Below are 20,377 nucleotides of genomic sequence, written 5' to 3'. Positions count from 1 at the left end.
CCAATGCACTGAGTATTTTTTATGTAAAGCATATAACTTTATACTAAAGAACTCAAAAGCATTGCGATTCACTCTAACTCATGTTTTCTAGTCTCAGAATATCTTTTTAGGAAGTATGGGAGGGAAGCTTGATTAATATGTAATTGTTTACCTTTTCCTTATTTATGATATTGCCGTCAGGAATTACTAAGCACATCGTAGGTATCTGTAGTGCTGTAGATACCTATGAAAATATGTCCTGTTTGTGCACCATCAAACAGGGAAAGAAACAGGCAAAATATTCAGCAAACCTAACACATGCTTAAGAAGGTGTATTCACTTGATTATTTCAAATTTGTTCAGTTTATACATAAGCCTGTGTTTGTGTTAGAGAAAAAAATGCCTGTGTTTGGTACATCATTTTTGTTTTTGTTTTTCTTTTACTTTACTGAAGAGTCTGGAAGCTGGATCAAAAGTTTAGAAACAAATATAGGGTCGACATATATGAATGCAGTTAATCTAAATATTAAAATATAAATATAAAATTTAGCCCAGAAAGATAATGAGTTAGTCAAATTTTATTTTGAAACAGTTGAGCCTAAGATGAGAATTAAGTGTAAGTTACTTGGCTCTGTTGAATGGTAGCTTATTAGGTGTGGCAATATCTATCAGAAGCGACATGTCTGTAGGTAAGAATCTGCTTTGGCTTTACAATACTTGAAAGGAACTATAAGGACAGTAGGGAAGGACATGAGATTCTAATTCCTAGAGTGCTGGTCATCATCTTCTACTCTGAAAGACTCAGCTCTGCATAGAATGCTTATTTCACCATCAATGTTTGGAGCTGCTCAGACTAAAGTGATTGGCCCCATCCCCATCCTTCTTTGCTTTTATGAAGTAAAAATCATTCCAGAACATTCTCTCTTATTTCCCATATTTTCCCTTTTCCTTATTTATCCCGCTTTGGAAATTGGCACATAGGGGAGGGCAGCTCATTCTGGTTGGGTAATGAAGGGAAGCCCAATTGGTTCTCACTGCCCTCTCCAGACATCCCTGGAATGTCGTGAGCAGAGCAGGCACTTGATGATATTAGGTAAACCTAGACCATTTTGCAAGTGCTTAATGCAACTGAAATTTGGTAATTTGTTCTTCCAGGAGAATGAATGCATGAGAATTAAAATTTTAGGAGACTGCTATTACTGTGTATCTGGACTTCCTATTTCTCTCCCTAACCATGCCAAGAACTGTGTGAAAATGGGACTGGACATGTGTGAAGCCATAAAGTAAGTGGACTGCTTAGTAAGCATTTTTTTCAACTGTCCTAAAATTTGGAGTTGTATATCTCACCCGTGACTATTTCTATTGTTCTGCCTACTGGCATTAAATACATTATTGTGCATTTAATATAATTGTGCAGAAACCCATTTATTGGCATGTGAGTAACACAATGGAAAATAAGACTTCATTATTTAGTATTATTTTTGTTTGTTTGTTTTTGAGATAAGGTCATGCTCTGTCACCTAGGCTGGAGTGCAGTGACATGATCATAGCTCACTGCATGCAGTCTCTATCTCCCCCTGAGCCCAAAGCAAACCTACCACCCCAGCCTCCCAAGTTGCTGGGACCACAGGCAAGCACCAACACGTCAGCTAATTTTTCTATTTTTTGTAGAGACAGAGTCTCCCTGTGTTGCCCAGGCTGGTCTTGAACCCCTAGGCCCAAATAATCTGCTTGTCTTGGCCTCCCAAACTGTTGGCATTGTAGGTATGAGCTGCCTGACTCAGCCTAGTATTGCTACTATGAGCCTTAGATTACAGTAATACTGAGTTGGAAATCTGTAAGACGGGACAGTTTTGTTTCAAAAGCTTTTTGTTTTTGTTTTTTGTTGTTGTTGTTTGAGATAGCACCTTGCACTGTCACTCAGGCTAGAGTTCAATGGTGCAATCTGGGCTCACTGCAACCTCCGCCTCCCAGGTTCAAGTGATTCTTCTGCCTCAGCCTCCCAAGTAGCTGGGACTACAGGCACCCGCCACCATGCCCGGCTAATTTTTGTATTTTGGGTAGAGACGGTGTTTCACCACATTGGCCAGACTGATCTTGAACTCCTGACCTTGTGATCTGCCCACCTCGGCCTCCCAAAGTGCTGAGATTATAGGCGTGAGCCACTGCGCCCAGAGTCAAAAGTGATTTTTTTTTTGAATTTTGAATGTCTTCTGTGATCTTAAGATAAAAGTGTGCACATGTTATCATCTTTCCAATTTCTGACAAATTCTATGGCTCCACACACATGGTAAGGGAAGATGTGGGTTTTACAGCCAGACTGCAGTTACTTTAAAAATCCAATATGAAAGATTTTCTTCTAGTCAAAAATGCTCAGCTCTGTGAATTTAATTTCAATTTGTATTGGTAACATATATTTTCTGCATTGTATCTATAATTTTTTCACTGTGATTCCAGAGAAGATCTGCTTATATAGAATAATGATGTCATTTTCATTGATTGGTACAAGGTAAAAATATAGGGTAAAAAAGGTAATTTTATTGCCAGCACCACAATTTTATTAACAGAGCTCTCTCTCTTTTTTTTTTTTTTTTTTTTTTTTTTGAGACAGAGTCTCTCTCTATTGTCCAGGCTGGAGTGCAGTAGTGCAATCTCAGCTCACTGCAACCTCCACCTCTCCTAGGTTCAAGCGATTCTCCTGCCTAAGCCTCCTGAGTAGCTGGGACTACTGGTGTGTGCCACTGTGCGCAGCTAGTTTTTGTATTTTTGATAGAGACTGGGTTTCACCATATTGGTGAGGCTGGTCTTAGACTCCTGACCTCATGATCTGCTTTCCTGGGCCTCCCAAAGTGCTAGGATTATAGGCTTGAGCCACCACACCCGGCAGCAGTACCTTATTTAGTAATGCCCTTTGTAGAAGCCAGAATATTCTTATAAATAATAAAGCCTGTTGTTTGCTGACTGCATGATTGGAATATTGTACCTTATTGAGTTTTTGATTGTCCATTTTGGTCAAATAATTTGACCTTATCCTCAACATTTTTTTAAAAAATCTGGACAGAGTTGGAATTATGAGCTTGATATTCTCATTCCCTGTCTCGGGATTAAAGTAGAAAGGGCTTTATGTGAGAAGACAACATGTCCTGTTGTCACTGTGTTGGTAACATGATGAAGTGACTAAAATGTTAACAGGTGACTTTCCCAGAATGGTCTTGGGAAGATTAATGCCTGCCGCCTCCACCCCTACCCCCCCTACACACACAGAGACCACCTCAGCCAATGAAATGGAGACACCTGCATGTTCCAAGTTCACTAGCTCAGTAGCAGACTCCTGCATGATTTTGTCAGGCAGATCAGGAATGGGAGGTAAATGAAGTCGATGAGAGAGTTGCTATGGGAAGAGTGGTTAGTGTGAACCCAGTTTCCTACACAAAATGCATCAGGTGAGAAATAGCCACAATTGTGTCTTCCCATAAGTCAATCATGTATATTCTCTGATACATGAAAAATATTTTTTAACTTTTTTTCAAAAGTAAATAACTACCTATAAGTCTGTGAATCTAGATGTAAGTGAATCCAATCAGTGGAACTCGTCGTATTTTTTAAATTTGTAACCTGCCTCTGGTGACAGCCTCAATGTTGGTTTTAAACATAAGGCAAAATGAGTTCTATGGAGGAAAGTGTTTTTCTTGATTTCCTTTTCAAGTAGTTGTGGAAGAGTCTTATGAAGGGCAAAATTATGTGCATTAATAACACACTGGATTAAAGAATCCACCCATTTACTAAAGCCTTGTTTCTGCTTTTGAATCAACTGTGTTCCAGTTCCATAATGTTTAAGTTACTCCAATGTCTTGAAGGTCTCTTAGGAGAAATAATCCTTACATTACATTCATTGGACTATCACCAGTGCATCAAAAATACTATTATAATTTTTACTGTGATAAAATATGTATACTATAAATCTTACCCTTTGAGTCATTTCATGTGTATATAAAAATTTACAATGATGCATAAAAATATACAGTGATACAGTACACATAAAAATGTAAAATTATGTGCAGTGATGTTGAGTATTTTCGAAATGTTGGGTAACCATCACCACTGTCAACTTCCAGAACCTTTCATCACCCCAGACAGAAACTCTGTACCCATGAAGCAGTAACTCCCCATTACCTCTTTCCCAGCCCCTAGTCACCTCTAGTCTACTTTCTGTCTCTACGATTTTTCCTATTCTGGATATTTCATGTAAGTGGCATCATATATCTGTCCTTTTGTGTTTGGCTTCTGTCACTCAGCCTAGTGTTGTCAAGGTTAATTTCTGTGGTGGCATGTGTCAGCACTGCATTACTTTTGAAGACAGGATAACATTCCCCTGTAGGTGGAATATTTTATTTATTTTTTCATCATTGATTCATCAGTAATATCTTATGTGTACAGAATCTAAGTAATGTCAACAGGTTTGAGGGACCTCTCCCAATTCTTGCTGACCCCTCAACTCAGTCCTCAAGTTAGGCAATGGCTTTGCATCCCTGTTACCTGCCACCTGTGGACCAAAGGATCCCACATTCTTCCTCTGTTTGTTTCATGTATGGTAGACAAGGTGATCATAAAAATGTTATTTGGGGCTGGGCGTGGTGGCTCATGCCTATAATCCCAGCACTTTGAGAGGCCAGGGCGGACAGATCACCTGAGGTCAAGAGTTTGAGACCAACCTGGCCAACATGATGAAACCCCGTTTCTACTGAAAATACAGAAATTAGCTGTGCATGGTGGCACACACCTATAATTTTAGCTATGCAGGAGGCTGAGGCAGGAGACTCACTTGAACCCAGGAGGTGGAGGTTGCAGTGAGCTGAGATCACACCACTGCACTCCAAACTAGGCAGTAGAGCAAGATTCTGTCTCAAAAAAAAAAAGTTTTGTGACACCTTCACAAAAAGCAGCAACAGAGAGGGCATCTCAGCAGTTTCAGGAGTTGTTTGTCCACTTTCATCCTCTCTCCCATGCAAGGACGTGCATTTGCATTCACATTCACTGAGCTATGAGGTGGGTTGGATACCAGACAGGAATTTTCATGTTTTAAGCATGCGGGTGGTATGTGCACACCTGGCACTTGGGTTTTTGCCGAATGGTCTCGGTTTCATGGGAACCAGCAGCATGAGTCCCAGACGGCTGCCTGCTCTTCCCTGTGTTCACACTGCATGCGTAGCAGCACCCCATTCCCTGCTAGCCCCAGCACTGCTGCAAAGGCACTTCAGCTGCAGCTTTGGAACATTTCCAATGCTTAGAAGCATTTCTGTTTTCTGTCATGAACATGTAAATTATTTTTAATCAAGTAACATTCAGGACCTTGATTTTAAAATAGATTAAGGCTTCTCTTAAACTGTAATGTTTACCTACTACTATTGCAAGCTTTAAACAATGACTTCAGCATTTTTCTATAGATCATGTAAATTGCATACACATGCAACAAAACATGTGGCCAGTCAATTCGTCTGAAACCATGGTCAACTCATTTTTTAAAAAAAGACAACGTGGGGATGATTTTAATGTTTTAGAATCAATTCTGTCAAATGGCCAAACTGAGACGCCTTTCTCCTCCCTTTTTATCCTTTCTTGGCTCTCTCCTGGCCTATTTTGGCAAACAAACGCCACGTGGTTGGAAATGCCCTCTCAACAACATAAAAGGTTAAGAACAGTTATGAGTCTCTAACAGATTTTTTAGGATCATCATTGCTCAAAGACGAAGCACAGTACATTTTTCAAAAATAACCTTGGTCCATTAGTAAACTTGTATGAAGTGATGCTGTTGCATTGGGCCTTGAACCCTTTGAGAGGTAAACAACCCATTTAGAGGAGGTTGTGTCCACCCAAGTTAAATTTCTGCTGAGGGCAGAGATGAAGACAGAAAGGGAGTGCTAATTGTCCTCAGGGCAGTTAGAGGACAGAAGCAGTGGGGCTGCCTGGACCAGCCTAGAGGGGACAAAACATCCTTTCCGTATGGGACTGCGCCTGAGTCTGAAGGACAATGCCAGCTGGCCACTTGACACCAAAGGGAGGCTTGAGGGTGTGGGGAGCAGGAAGAGGAGTTATTATAAGCAAAGTCCAGAGGTGGGGATGCCCTGGTGCTCACACAGCCACAGCCTGCAGATGCAGGGCAGAGGGGTGGGGATGGATCTCCTTGTCCTGTTGATGCTCTAACTCATTTTATGGGGCAGGAAGAAAAGGTTTGGATGATTGCGTAGAACCAAATGAGTAGCTGGGTTTTTATTTTTGCAAAAACAAGAAGGGAAGAGAGAGAAAAAAAAAAAGAGAGGAAACGGGAAGCAAAATATCTTTCTAAATTATTTTTTCAGAATGCAACTTTTTTATTGCAAATTGTTTTATGACAATAACTCAGCATTTGTGTGTGGAATACCCATGCATAGGGGAAGACTATGAAACTCACTTGTTACTCACACACATTTGTTTATAAATACATATATACACACACACATAAACATATCAACACCAACTATTTTTTTCCAAAATTCAAGTCAATTTAGTGGCAGAGAGATGATATAAAAACATTTTTAGATGCCACAGTTGTGTGAACCATTGATTTTATCATACAACTGAAGTATAGCCATCTTGAATTCTACCTGTATTAAAGTCGATCATTTTGTTACCAATGCAAGGTTTAAAGCTACAAGTCTATACACAGAGGTGGTCCTTCATCAGCTCTGAGAACATTAACAGTTGTGAGAAGAAAATCCAATCTGGAAAACCGGCAATCATTATGCCCCTTCTTTATCTTTTCTGTTAAACCTGCATTCTCAGTCAACTAAAAAATGTTTTCCATACCTGAGAACATCAGATGTTCTCTGATGAGGATTTTGGAACATAAGTAGAACCACTTTTCCTTCCCGTCAACCCATATTTCTCTCCTGAAAAACAGTTTTCAATACATTTATATATTCCATGATGAATAAGAGTAGATTAGACTGATCCATGAATTCTAAAAAATTGACTTTCCTATGTCATACTTGTTAAAAGGTGAAGAAAAAGATAAACAAGGTAGATAGGCTAATAAAATAGGCATACTCAGAAACAGAGAGTAAAAACGACTGAGGGTCAAACACATCTTGAATTTTGACTGTTTATCAAATAGTAGACTTCTACACATTGACAAGTGTGGTGAATTGTACTTTCCAAACAATTTATTTTTATGATAACTGACAGGCATATCTTTCTTTTTGAGGTGATGTAACCTTACCTCTGTCAGCTGCACAAAACACCTGACAGGGCTTTCTAAGCTATTTTTACTTCCTACTTTGGTATTAAGATCTTACATGAAAACTTGTTGCTCTGTAGCCAATAAAAGCAGATATTCACAGACTTGGTTTAAATACACAATACTGGCAATCCAGATTTAGAATAAAGAGCTAGACTAAAGCGTATTATTCATAGGTCGGCTAAGCCTACTCCTTACCCAGACAGCTTTACTCCAATATCACTAAAACTTATTCTCAGGGGGTACAGAGCAAATAAGAGAGAATATGTGATGGAGAACATGCAATTGGAATAGTGGATAAAGATGCTCACACATGAGTTCAAGACCTTCAAAGCACTTTGAAAGAAGCAAGCAACTGATTACATTAACTGAATGCTCACCGTAGGAGAGGGTACAGTGATGACAGAAAATTACATACAGATGTACACAATGAACACACATACCCATGAGCCATGTCCTGAAAATACCAGAATGTGATTTATTTTTACATTGTGGGTCCATTTCTTTTTATCATTTTTAGCATGCTAAAATGGTATCATTATATCATTTAAGCATGACATACATGCCTATGCCATTTTGAGATGGTGATGACTCAATTCACTACAATTCACAAGTGATAGTGTCTTCCTTTTATTGTACTGCAGTCGGCATCATTGCTGCCCTCCACATTGCCTCTTGGGGTAATTCTCTTGATGTAACTAGGAACATCTTCCTATATACTTCTTTTGCAATACTACCTTAATGTATTCAGATAGCAAGAGTAAATAAGCATTACCAAGCCTTTCCATTTGTTTCTTCCATGAAGTTTATCCCTTTTCTCTGTTAATGAGTTGGTGATAGGGTCCTAAAAGGTATTTTTTCTCTTTTCGTTAAAGAATGTGCACAACTGAAAAGACTTAATGACATGATTATTTTTCTAAAAATGCTCATTTAGGCCAAAGTCATTATTAAGTTCACAAATGAGCTATATTCTTCACTTATTAGTAGAAGATATTCATTGGAGATGTACATTGTGCTAAATGCTAACGTTACAAATAGTGCTTAAGACTATTTCTTACATTACAAGGCAATGTCACGTGATTCTAGTATGGAAATGCAGACGTGCCAGCACATTGTAGGTGTTTGATACAATTCTTTGCAAAAGTAAAAGTGATAGCCAAAATGTTTTGTCATCACTCTAGTCTGGCCTGATCTGGCTTCAATAGCAAGAACATAGGTCTAATCTGGAGTGACTGGAAGGAAAAGCCCTTTCTCTTAGCTCAGAGAAGTGGTCTCTTGCCACAGGAGGGTTCATGGTCATTTCCAACAGTCTGAGAAATTCCAAATAATAAAATGCTGGGAAAATTGACCAAGAGTCAAAGGAAGCAGTGGATGTTACTTGATCATGATCTCACTTCCCTCCTCTTCAGGAAAGTGAGGGATGCTACTGGAGTTGATATCAACATGCGCGTGGGTGTGCATTCTGGGAATGTCCTGTGCGGCGTGATTGGTCTGCAGAAGTGGCAGTATGATGTGTGGTCCCATGACGTGACCTTGGCCAACCACATGGAAGCTGGAGGGGTCCCTGGGTAAGACCCAGCGTTGATTTCTTTCTTCAGGCAGGCAGCGTGGTTAGGAATGACAGGTCATCAGGCTAACAACGGAGTGCTCAGTTTTTGATGACTTCCGTTGCCTCTGTTGGTATCACGTTACTCACACCCAATGGCACCTCATGTTAAGCAGATAAACATGAACTCTCAAATCCCTACACTGCGACCCCTCTTGTCCATGGTTCAAAGACTGAATATCAGACGGTAAAATACACACTTTTACTTACTTGCAAATTCAGGAATAGAGACCTGATTTAAAGATGTTTTACAATAAAGTCCAGATATGGCATCTGTCTAAAACTGTTGACCTCTAAAACCAGTACATTAAAATTAGTAAGGACAGAATCCTTCTCTGGGCAGAATAACGTATTTCAGTCAAGAGAATCCTTATCCAGGGCTATGACTGAAAGAAGCATGAGAGCAAGCACTGAGAAAATCTACACTACTATACAGATTAGCATGCTTCCTGAAATGTGCTTAACATACATTTCAAAAGATATTCTCACAAAAATTCAAGGTAATCAAGTTGCATTTGCTGTAATTCACCACACCCACCATGCAGGTTTCTGTGAGTGCAGAGAAACTCCAAAATTAGTAGCTCACAACCTCTAAAAGCATCTTTGCAAAGCAGTGGCCAACAGAATATAAACTTTAATTGCGGTCAGTGCTCCCAAGGACATGTAGACTTTCATTCATTTGGTGGATACAGTATTTCGGAAATCACGAACAAATAGAACATCTTTCTTCACATTTATCCTTTTATGTCTTGACTGTGGTTTTAAAATGCAATTTCAGACGTGTTCACATTTCTTCCGTCACCCTGGAGCACTTGAATGGCGCTTATAAAGTGGAGGAGGGAGATGGTGACATTAGGGACCCATATTTAAAACAACACCTGGTGAAAACCTACTTTGTAATCAACCCCAAGGTCAGTATCATTGTCAAGGGTCTATGATGAAAAGGGAAGAGGAGCAAATTATTTATATTCATACATGTTTTTAGTCAATAACCAATACCATTCTTTGCTACTTTTTGTCCCCCAAATGATTTTAAATGCATATAGTGGTTTAATTACAGAAGATGCTTTGTAATCATGAATTCAAATACTTATTCAGTGAACAGTTGAAATGCATTGCTTGTCTGTAGGATGAGGGTGTTGATGCAGGATGCTAGTTCAGCCGTCGTGTCTGTTAGTCAGTGTATCCCTTGGCAGATGTTGCATCTGGAAGCCTGTCGGTGGGCACAGCTGTTGATACCTGTCAGTTGGGAAATTAAATAAAGAGAAAATAATTTGCTTAGGGCTTTAGAAGGTGAAAATCTAAGTAAAATTGAATGAGCATATAGGAAAAAAGGCGAGAAAAAATATTTGAAAGATTAACAAATAAATACTACATAGACATGCTTGTGAGATTGCGTGTATGTACAAGCATATTTACCTTCCGCAACATAAAAACGTTTGCTGCCTGGAAGATGATCCACCCCATACAAACAGTGAGGAACTATCTCTTATTTCATTTACACCACATTTAGGCCAGATCAGGGGGTTTAGAGTTCTCATTTCTTTTAACCCGCCTCAAATTCCTGCTAAATGGATATTAATAATATTTACAGATTAAGAATCTGAAGCTTTGAGGAGTCCTGTGACTCTTCCCAAATTACACAGCTGGTGAACGGTGCAAATATCAGCAAGAAAGACCTTTGAACCGTGAAAACCAATATCATAAAATCAACAAGATCAACTTTATGGACATTTACTCATGGTAGCATCTCGGAAGCCCTACTTTCACCTTTGGAGACAAACTTTCAGCTAGCTTGATGACCAATCTAGAGGCAGATGTGTGGCAAACAGCAGGGACTGGGGGATGATGGCTGAGGGGGGGAGTTCAAAAAAATACATGTACAGAGAACATTATGTTCAGGTAAAGAACACCAAAACACGATGTTTGGGGCTATTTAGCATTAGAAATAGCCCCAAATCCCCTACATCTATCACTCTAAAAAAACACAACCATCAAAAACAAGCTAAACAGATCAGCACATTCTGCTTTACGAACTTACTTAATAAAACATGCCCATTAACGTGTCCTTATGTTTTCTAAGTCTCAATGACGTGTGTTTTGCTAGCTGAAAAAAAAAATCCCTCAAATCAAATAATGTGTTCCCCAATAACACTGAAGGAATGAGGACAGAAACCACAGAGGGCAAATGGAGGGACTTCGGGAGGAATGACCCTAGTCCAATGAGGCTGATGCAGAAAGGATCGGGTATGTCCCTGTGCTGTGCCAGGTGTGATGCTTTGTTTCTCACCCCAAGGGGGAACGACGGAGCCCCCAGCATCTCTTCAGACCTCGCCACACCCTCGATGGAGCCAAAATGAGGGCCTCGGTCCGCATGACCCGGTACTTGGAGTCCTGGGGGGCAGCCAAGCCCTTTGCACACCTACATCACAGGGACAGCATGACCACAGAGAACGGCAAGATCAGCACCACGGTATGCCCTCCCCTGCCTCCAACGCCTGAGTGCTGGGGGAAAGCTAACTTCCCAAAACCAAAGGCTGGGCACCTCCTGCCAAAATAACTCCTGTCTGCAAGAGACAAGCTTACCGCCTCCTTCTTCTCAGAGAGGCCCTTATGAACAACCATCAGGGTATGAGCGAGTTCCATGCCCACATTGCTCAGGGTTTCAACCTAGTGTGATTTTGCATTATAGCTTCATAACCCAAGACAGCGTTATTTACAACTGATAGTAGCAATTAAATACAGCTATTTTTAATTGAGGTTTTTAAAAATAAATTCTATCATGAAGTGGAAAGCCTTGAGGTTTTTAATAAAAAGACAAAGGCATGATGCCCTTGGAGTTTGAGTGGTATCATCAAGCCCGTTGCTTCATTGCCCAGATGTCCAGCCTGTGTTGGCAGTAGTGCAGTGGACACTGTGTTATGATTCTGTGTTTTCCTCCAGCTTCCAGCATATGAGAAAGCACTGAACTCCTTACACCAGGGACATCTGCGATAAGACGGCTGAAATGGAGATGGAAAATAGAAAGGCCCATAGGAGGAGGGAAGAGTAAATACAACCGAGTACTTAGGATGATCCCCATAGGATTGTTAGGTTTTAAAACTATCTGGGAGTTAAATTTCATGTATAATGCTATTAACTGTGCTAAGGATGCAGTTACAATTTTTAAAAATGTAATATTACATAATTTTATTGTCTGATGAGAAGGAACGTGCTAGTTGTCAGGTGAAAGTGGAGTTTTCCAGTCGCCCTGGGTCCCCACATATTCCAAGGTCTCCAAGTGATACTCCCTTACCCAACAGGCAGGGGTTCAGCATTCATGTTTTGGTTTAGTTTTATTTCTTCTCCCAACTTCTCTTCATCTTTTTCCAATTAAAAAATAAATGTGACTATCAGACAGAAGACCATGACCTGTCAAATAATCAGTAAGAGAGCACAAGTCCTAGTGTTTGCATTTTAATAGCAAGAGAAAGACCATAGACAGAAAAACAAATAAATGAGGCCAGGCGTGGTGGCTCACACCTGTAATCCTAGCACTCTAGGAGGCCAAGAGGGGTGGATCACCTGAGATCAGGAGTTCAAGACCAGCCTGGCTAACATGGCGAAACCCTGTCTCTACTAACATACAAAAATTAGCCAGGCATGGAGGCGGGTACCTGTAATCCCATCTACTTGGGAGGCTGAGGCAGGAGAATTGCTTGAACCTGGGAGGTGGAGAATTGCAATCAGTCGAGATTGTGCCATTGCACTCCAGCCTGAGAGACAGAGGAAGAATTTGTCTCAAAAAAAAAAAAAAAAAAAAAAAAGAAAAAAAAGAAAAACAAATAAATGAATGAGATCACGTGAGGCGCTGATGAGGGCTGTAAGGGAGATAAATTGAGTGATGGCATCCGGAGTCAATGGGATGGCCCACTCTGGTAGGTCAGCTGAGGGGGTCTCAGAGAGAGAGGAGTGACTGGGAAGAGGAGGTAGCTGAAGAATAAAGTCAGTGACCCAAAGATGAAAGTGAGTTTGTTGTCCCCTGGAGACAGAGTAAGCTTCTGTAGCTGAAGCATCACGAACAACAAGCAAAGGGAGGTCATGGAGTGAGATGCCCCATGGCAAAAGCTTATATTGCATTCTGTGTGCAATTGGAAGTCGTGGAGAATCTTAAGCAAGGGATGGTCATGATATTATTTAGGCTTTGGGAAAATGTAGCAAGAGTGCAGGGGTCCCCAGTAAGAATGATACCCCCTTATGCTAAGAGGTTAGCCATGGAAGCAATGAGAAGCAAACACAGGGGCTAACGTGAAAGTAGAGCCAATAAGACTTGGCAATGGGTTGGATATCCATGAACATTAGGAACAGAGATACATCCAGACTTTTTGGCCCCACAACTGGAACAATTATGATGCCATTGATTGAGATGAACAATACAAGGGGAACATCAGGTTATTTCAGATGGAAAATTAATGCTTTTCTGCTGGACATCTTCTAATCCATAGTTAAGTGCCGCTGGGACGTAGATGGCTGGCTCTGCACGTCCAGAACTCATGGGACAGGTCCAAGATAGAGGCATGCGTGTGAACATCATCAGGTTGTAGATGATATTTGAAGTAGTGGCACTGGATAAAATCATCAAGAAGAGAACAATCCAAGGAGGGAGGCCTGGGGCAGCTGGGGCCTTTCAGCATTTAGATCTGTTAGAGAAACTGCATCCTAGAGCTCCAGTATCCAACCAGTGAAAGCCTATGCTCCTGTCACTCATGAAAAACACTGATTTGGATAAGTTAGCCTCCGTCTTGCTAGTTAGTGCTATGTCTGATAACTACATTTTCTGTTGAGATTTATTGTACACCAGCAACTTATCAGTTGATTGGTTGGTTTCTAAGAAATAAGAATCATATATAAATACTTGAATGTGATTTCCTGTGCTGTTTTTCATGTGTTTCTGTTGGGGGGAAAGGCCTGCTTTTCCAGGTATGTTGTTGTTGATGATTTCTCATCAGCCTTTATTGTCCTAAGACTTAAGGGTGACTGTCTCTTTTATTATCTGAGCCAGGGACCCAGGAATGGTTTCAGTCTGACTTTAGCCTGGTGTTATGTGTTGATAAAGATGCCTTCTTCAAGATACGGCTAGAACCGTTGAATGCCTCAACTTCAGGAAGTTGTTTATAAAAATCAAAGGACCTCTTGAGCGAACTCTATTTTCTTAACCACCTGGTCCCACCTGTTGCAGGTTCAAAGCCAGGCTTGGATTGCCTTGGCAGTAGTATAGCATATTTTAAGAGAGTCCCAAGGCTTTGGTGATGCATTAAGCCCAAACCACTTTGACTTAACTATGTGTCTCACTCACTTTCAGAAAGACCCCATTGGGCGTTTTCACTTATAAATTCCAGAGCCAAACAACTGACGTTGCTGAAAGTGATTGCTTTATCCAATCCCCTATGCAGAACTCCATTCACTCCTGATTCAACATTGATAGAGCTCTTGAATAATACATTACTGTATGGAATGAAACTTGGAGCTCAATCACTTTCTCAAAAAAAATCTTTCCTTTCTATAGGCTAAATCCATATCCTAATATAACCTTGGAAATCAAAGCAGCAAACAAAACTTTCTCTGGAGCAGTTGTGTTCCAACTTTTATTTTCATTCCCACCATAAACGTGCAAAGGTGAATCTTTCCTTGAAAGTCTATTAATGAATATTTGACAGTGGGTTTTCCACGGATAAATTCTGTCTCTCTTCCATTTCTTTTTCGGGAACTACCAGCACCCCTTTGCTGATTTCTTCTTTTTTGTCTGATGGTTTGTGATTTCACAACAGGCCAATTCAGTGATGGGGATGACTATAGATTTTATGTTTTTGTTCTTTCTAAAGCATTTTCTAATATTTGTCTGATACCAAAGTCCATTTTCACATGGTTGTAAGTTACTGATGGTAACTCTGAGACCGGTCCCCGGCAGGCCACTGTTTGAAATCAGATCTGATAAGAGCAGACTGTAAATCTTAGAGCTCCAGAAGCAATCCTGATGCTTGCAGCACCCAGAGTTTAGAGACTATACCAGCACTCCAGAGATGCACTGAAGTTTACACCTTGATTCATATTTAGGATTAAGCTCTTTTTCTCCACATGGGTAATGAATTATTTGTTAGCTAAATGTTACCGTTTATGATAAAAGAGGAAATATGTTCTACCTCATTAGCACTGCAACGTTCTTCTTGAAATATGTTTTTGACAATTAATAACCTTTTTTTCTCAATATAGGATGTACCGATGGGTCAGCATAATTTTCAAAATCGCACCTTAAGGTATTGTATCCCTTTGACTATCTGATTTTTAAAAGCTTATTGCTCTTTATTCATTTCTGATAGTAATTATCATCAATTATGGTAATTTCAAAGGCTACTTCTTCTGAAAGTGCAGCTCCTTGTGAAAAGCCCTATTAAATTGCTTTCAGCTTCTAAAAATAGAATCACTGGGGTCTTATTGTGAGAATTAAGAGGGAGAGAAGCCACCTGGTACTCATTTTAGAATGTTAAATGCTTCCTAAGGTGGCTCTTGTTAATATTGTTGTGTGGTAAAAAATTAAATTGTCTTAAAAATGGGTATGTTGCTTAAAATTATACTTTTCTGCCTGTAATCCCAGCACTTTGGGAGGCTGAGGTGGGTGGATCACTTGAGGTCAGGAGTTTAAGACCACCCTAGCCAACATGGCAAAACCCTGTCTCTGCTAAAAAGACAAACAATTAGCCAGGTGTGATGGCATGTGCCTGTAATCCCAGCTACTAGGGAGGCTGTGACATGAGAATCACTTGAACACATGAGGCAGAATTTGCAGTGAGCCAAGATCGCGCCGCTGCACCCTAGCCTGTGCGACAGAGTGAAACTGTGTCTCAAGAAAAAAGAAAACAAAAAAATTATACTTTTCTGTTGAATTCTAAAGATAAATGCAAGATAATTCCAGTGTATTTCTATTGAAATAAAGGGCAGCCCACTCTGCTCAAAAAAAGAAAAAAGCTTCCCGCAAATGGCTCCACATGCCCTGTCACCAGCCACTGTCAAATCACCTCCACTAACCCCTTTTTCTCCCCATTTTCTTCTATCTTTCGGGCTCAGAATTTTACTTTAATATTGGTGTGGGAGGTAATCAAATCAATATGGGGACATTCAGATAACCAATGTAAAATATAGTCCCAAACGCTAAGCCAGCCTTCCTTTCTCCACAAAGAGGTCAGTTTATTGGAGCTATTGATAGATTTATAGAAGCTAAGGAAAAGTATGAGATCTGAACTATTTTTTATAGAAAATGAATTTTATCCAAGTAAAAATGAAACACAGGCTGTCACCTGCGGAAACAAGGCAACCATGCACATTAGCCCGGTATCCTTCTAAGTGACTGTTGGGATAAACTCTAATTTAGACTTTGTGCAAAATTTGACATTTTAACATTGCGATATAACATTCACAGTCTTTATGTTATGAAGATAATCTGGTTCTTGAGCTTTTGAAGAATTATATTTAAGTGGCATATACTGTAATAAAGAGAACTTATATAGGAGAGCCCATAGGATACCCAGAGAAAGCACGGTGCCTATAGCCAATAACATGCTAGCACATCTATGAGCAACTGACCACAGAAATTTCATGGACTTCCTTTCACTTCCTATTCACTATCTCTTCTGTTATCTGCCTCTCCCTTCCAGAAATTCTGCTTTAAGTGTCTATTTATTGAAGTTACAATGGGAAAAGTAGTGTCATGGAACCCCAGTATTGCATTGGGCAGTGCCATCTGTGATGAGTGCTGTCTGGAAGACAATGATAAGAAGCTCTTGTTTTTATTTGTGCTGTCTATAAAAACTCTAATTTGGTCTCTATAGCATTACTGCAAGATAGACTGTGTTACCATTATCATTTTAAAAGGGAAGAAACTGAGGCACAAATGATTAGGAGAATGCCAGAGTCACATGGCTGGTGGAGATGAAGCCAGCATTTGTGCCCAGGCTCTGTGACTCCAGAGCAGGTATCCCTAACAGCTCATCAGCCTTGCCTGCTTTACTAAGGGCCTCTTCCATATCTATTCCATTTACCTCTGTAGTTGTTGATCTTTGGTGACCTCAAGCCCTCCTGAAGAGAACCCCAGTTCTGAGTCAGACTTACTCCAGGCTGCCTGGACACTTCCAGGGTTTGTAACATGGGCTTCCTTATGATACCTGGCTGAGCCTCCTGCCTGGCCCACACATTCTTGGCATGTGTCCCCTCCTGTGCCTGCGTAGACCTAACAGCCCAGGGAATGTGGTAGCATGAATCTGGGGAAGGAGCCTGGGAGACAGAATGGAGATGCGTTGGACACAGGGACTGGCGTCCTAGAGCAGTGAGAAGGCCAGCGGTGGTGGCCAGGGGAAGGTGCTAGGACGGGAAGATGAGAGATGCTGGAAGTCAGAGAGAGAGAGTCCTGGAGGTGAATTAAGACTCCTGGTGGGGAGATCATCAGCCGCAGGGGACTTATCATCTGTGCCATTTTAGCAGAGGGTGCAAAACTGCAGAGACAAGAAAAGTGTCTGTATGTCAAGAATTATTGTCCAGATAATTAGTGGATTCAAATAATGCACAAAGCATGCATTTATTGGCTACTACGTGTGTCACATTATAGCACTGAGCTTTCTGCAGGCATCATCTAAGCAAATCCTAAAGCAGGTTAACAAAGGCAATGCCTTGTTAGCACTGGACAAAAATATCAAAGAATTACATTTTCCTGTAAGCCTCAACGTACTTACACCACTCCTTCTTAGATTTTGCAGAAGAGAAAGCCATTTAATTGAAGTCAAGAAACTCAAGTCTAGATACGGGACTGATGAAAGTTAAATGAAGGGTCTAAGGTCCTGCAGGTTTCAGCTATAAATAAGAATGTTCAAGCCATACTAGTTGGTGGTTAAAAGGTTTCTTGCTTTTTTTTTTTTAAGGAATATAAAAATTGATTTGCCTTTTTCAAACAATTTGGAATTTGATACTAAAACCTCTTAATTCAGTTGGCTCAATATCTATGGGCAGATCACTTAATACAATTCATTTAATTTTTTTAAACATGACTGCTCTCAGCCTGTCTGAAGAAGACAAGACCTGAAGGCACAAATTCAGAAACATAGAATGATAGAATTGGAAAACTCATGCATCTCGTTAATGATCATTCTGTGAGATTTAATTACAGATAAATGTGACATTGCATATTTAATGCTATTCTTATCCATATATAGAGGCAATTCTGAAGTCAGAAAAGTGTGTTTTTTAATTCCAGATTAGATGTTCTATTTATTTTTAATCTAAGCAACTATAACACACAGAATTCATGCCTAAACCAAGATACAGACATAGCCTCGTTCAGGTCAGCAGGCTGTGCTTTTGACCTTTGCGGTGGATGTTTAACTTCTAAGAATAGGTACGGTTTTGGTTTTCTCCTGACATCATTCTCATGCGAATTGTCAAATAGCCTTGAAAAGCTCTTACTATTTGGCACAATTTATTCAGAAAGCATCTTATATTATGGCTAAAGATTATTTGCTTCTAAAACTGAGATGATCTACAAACAAAAGTCGAGTTTTCTGTGAATAGTGCTTTGAAAACTGAGGGGCATTTAAATACATACAATCAAGCTTTGGTATACCTAAAATAAGACTGTAGTTCTGCAAATTCTTGAAAATCAACCAAGAAAAACACAAAAAAGGAATGACTATTTTGTCAACCAAGCCACATTTTTACAGGGAAATTTCTAGAACCAATATATTCTATCATAAAATAAAGTTTATAAAGGTAGCAATTCAAAAGCTAATAGATCTCTTAGCAGAGAAAGTTCTTTTATCTCAAACACCAAGCACATGTCTTTCAGTGTTGCTTTGTAAATGCCAGTAAATTTCACTGTGGGTGAATAAGGCAATATTTTTACTATCCCAAAAACTTCAGGTATTCACTCAATCCAAAGAGAGTCTGGATGTTAACAGAGAAAAGCCTGCTCATAGACTATCATTTCTTTTTCTACTTGATTGTCAGAATTAAACAAGGCTTTTGACATCATAGAAAAATAGCCTTACTGACACAGAAAGACAGATTTGGCATGTTCTCACTCATATGTGGGAGCCAAAGAAGTTGAACTCATGGAGGTAGAGAGTAGAATGACAGACACCAGACACCAGGAAAAGTGTGTGGACGGAAGATGGGTAGGTAAAGAGACATTGGTCAGGGGGCCCAACCTTTAGTTGGATAAAAGAAATAAGTTCTAATGTTTGATAGCAGAGTAGGATGACTGTAGTTAGCACCAATGTACTGTGTAATTCAAAGTAGTCAGAAGAAAGAATTTGAAATGTTCCTAACACATAGAAATGATAAATACTCAGGATGATGGATTCCCCAGATACTCAGATTGATCATTGTCCATATATGCAACAAAGTATCATCTGTACCTCATAAGGATGTAAACTATTATGTAGCTCTAAAAGATAGGCTTAGTTATTTATTTTACTAGTAATATTCTTACAAAAAAAATAATATTCTTACCTATAATATTTCCTTTTTCATATAGAACCAAGTCACAAAAGAAAAGATTTGAAGAAGAATTGAATGAAAGGATGATTCAAGCAATTGATGGAATCAACGCACAAAAGTGGGTACATTTTCATATTAAACTATCATTCATCTTTTATTTCGAACCCTATTATTTAAAAATAATGTCATAGGTTCCAAATGTGTTTTATCATAGGCTCTGCATTAGTTAGCATGACAAAGCCAAGTTTCTGAGACAATTCATTAATTTCACTTCAATTGTTCCTCAAAGAGCTTTTGTTAGAAGTATTTCTTACATCTTTTTTTTTTTTTTTTTTTTGAGAGGGAGTTTCGCTCTCGTTTCCCAGGCTGGAGTGCAATGGCGCGATCTCGGCTCACCGCAGCCTCCGCCTCCTGGGTTCAGGCAATTCTCCTGCCTCAGCCTCCTGAGTAGCTGGGATTACAGGCATGCGCCACCATGCCCAGCTGATTTTTTGTATTTTTAGTAGAGACGGGGTTTCACCATGTTGACCAGGATGGTCTCGATCTCTTGACCTTGTGATCCACCCGCCTCGGCCTCCCAAAGTGCTGGGATTACAGGCGTGAGCCCCCGCACCCAGCCCTTCTTACATCTTTTTAAAAGTATTTCTTTCATCTTTTTAAAAATATTTAACTCTTCCTAGAAAATATTACCAAATCAACTGTTGATAAATAACCTGAGGTATAATTGGAGAGAGAAACATTACAGCATGATGTGTTCAACAAGTAATATTTTTAAAAGATAGATTCTATATGGGGAAAATCTTCAAACTTTACCATGTGGTACTATCCATCCAAAATGCATCTGTCCTTATTACAAAACTAATGTTGAGATACCTGTGTTCTAAATCCTGGAAGAGAATTCGCATTGGTGAGCAATGAGAGTAAGACTGATTTCGGGGGCACAAATTGTCATTCAGCCTCTGAAGCCAAGAATTGCTGTTACGGTTTTAAATGGTCCAGAG

General features: G+C 39.8%; 1 protein-coding gene across 1 annotated transcript in view; it reads left to right on the top strand.

The window, feature by feature from the left end:
• Window positions 1-20,377, top strand: part of ADCY2 (adenylate cyclase 2) — a 450,913-nt gene that overhangs the window by 317,358 nt on the left and 113,178 nt on the right. The window contains exons 7-12 of the mRNA XM_032279123.1: window positions 1,135-1,262; window positions 8,662-8,820; window positions 9,637-9,769; window positions 11,155-11,331; window positions 15,108-15,151; window positions 19,414-19,494. Coding sequence (XP_032135014.1) covers window positions 1,135-1,262; window positions 8,662-8,820; window positions 9,637-9,769; window positions 11,155-11,331; window positions 15,108-15,151; window positions 19,414-19,494 — 722 coding nt within the window. The remainder of the gene's footprint in view (window positions 1-1,134; window positions 1,263-8,661; window positions 8,821-9,636; window positions 9,770-11,154; window positions 11,332-15,107; window positions 15,152-19,413; window positions 19,495-20,377) is intronic.

This window comes from Sapajus apella, unplaced genomic scaffold (assembly GCF_009761245.1).
Source record: "Sapajus apella isolate SASKATOON/1434 unplaced genomic scaffold, GSC_monkey_1.0 scaffold11, whole genome shotgun sequence".
NCBI classification, from domain to species: domain Eukaryota; kingdom Metazoa; phylum Chordata; class Mammalia; order Primates; family Cebidae; genus Sapajus; species Sapajus apella.
The sequence above is the reverse complement of the archived record's forward strand: the minus strand, read 5'-3'. Positions and strand labels throughout refer to the sequence as shown.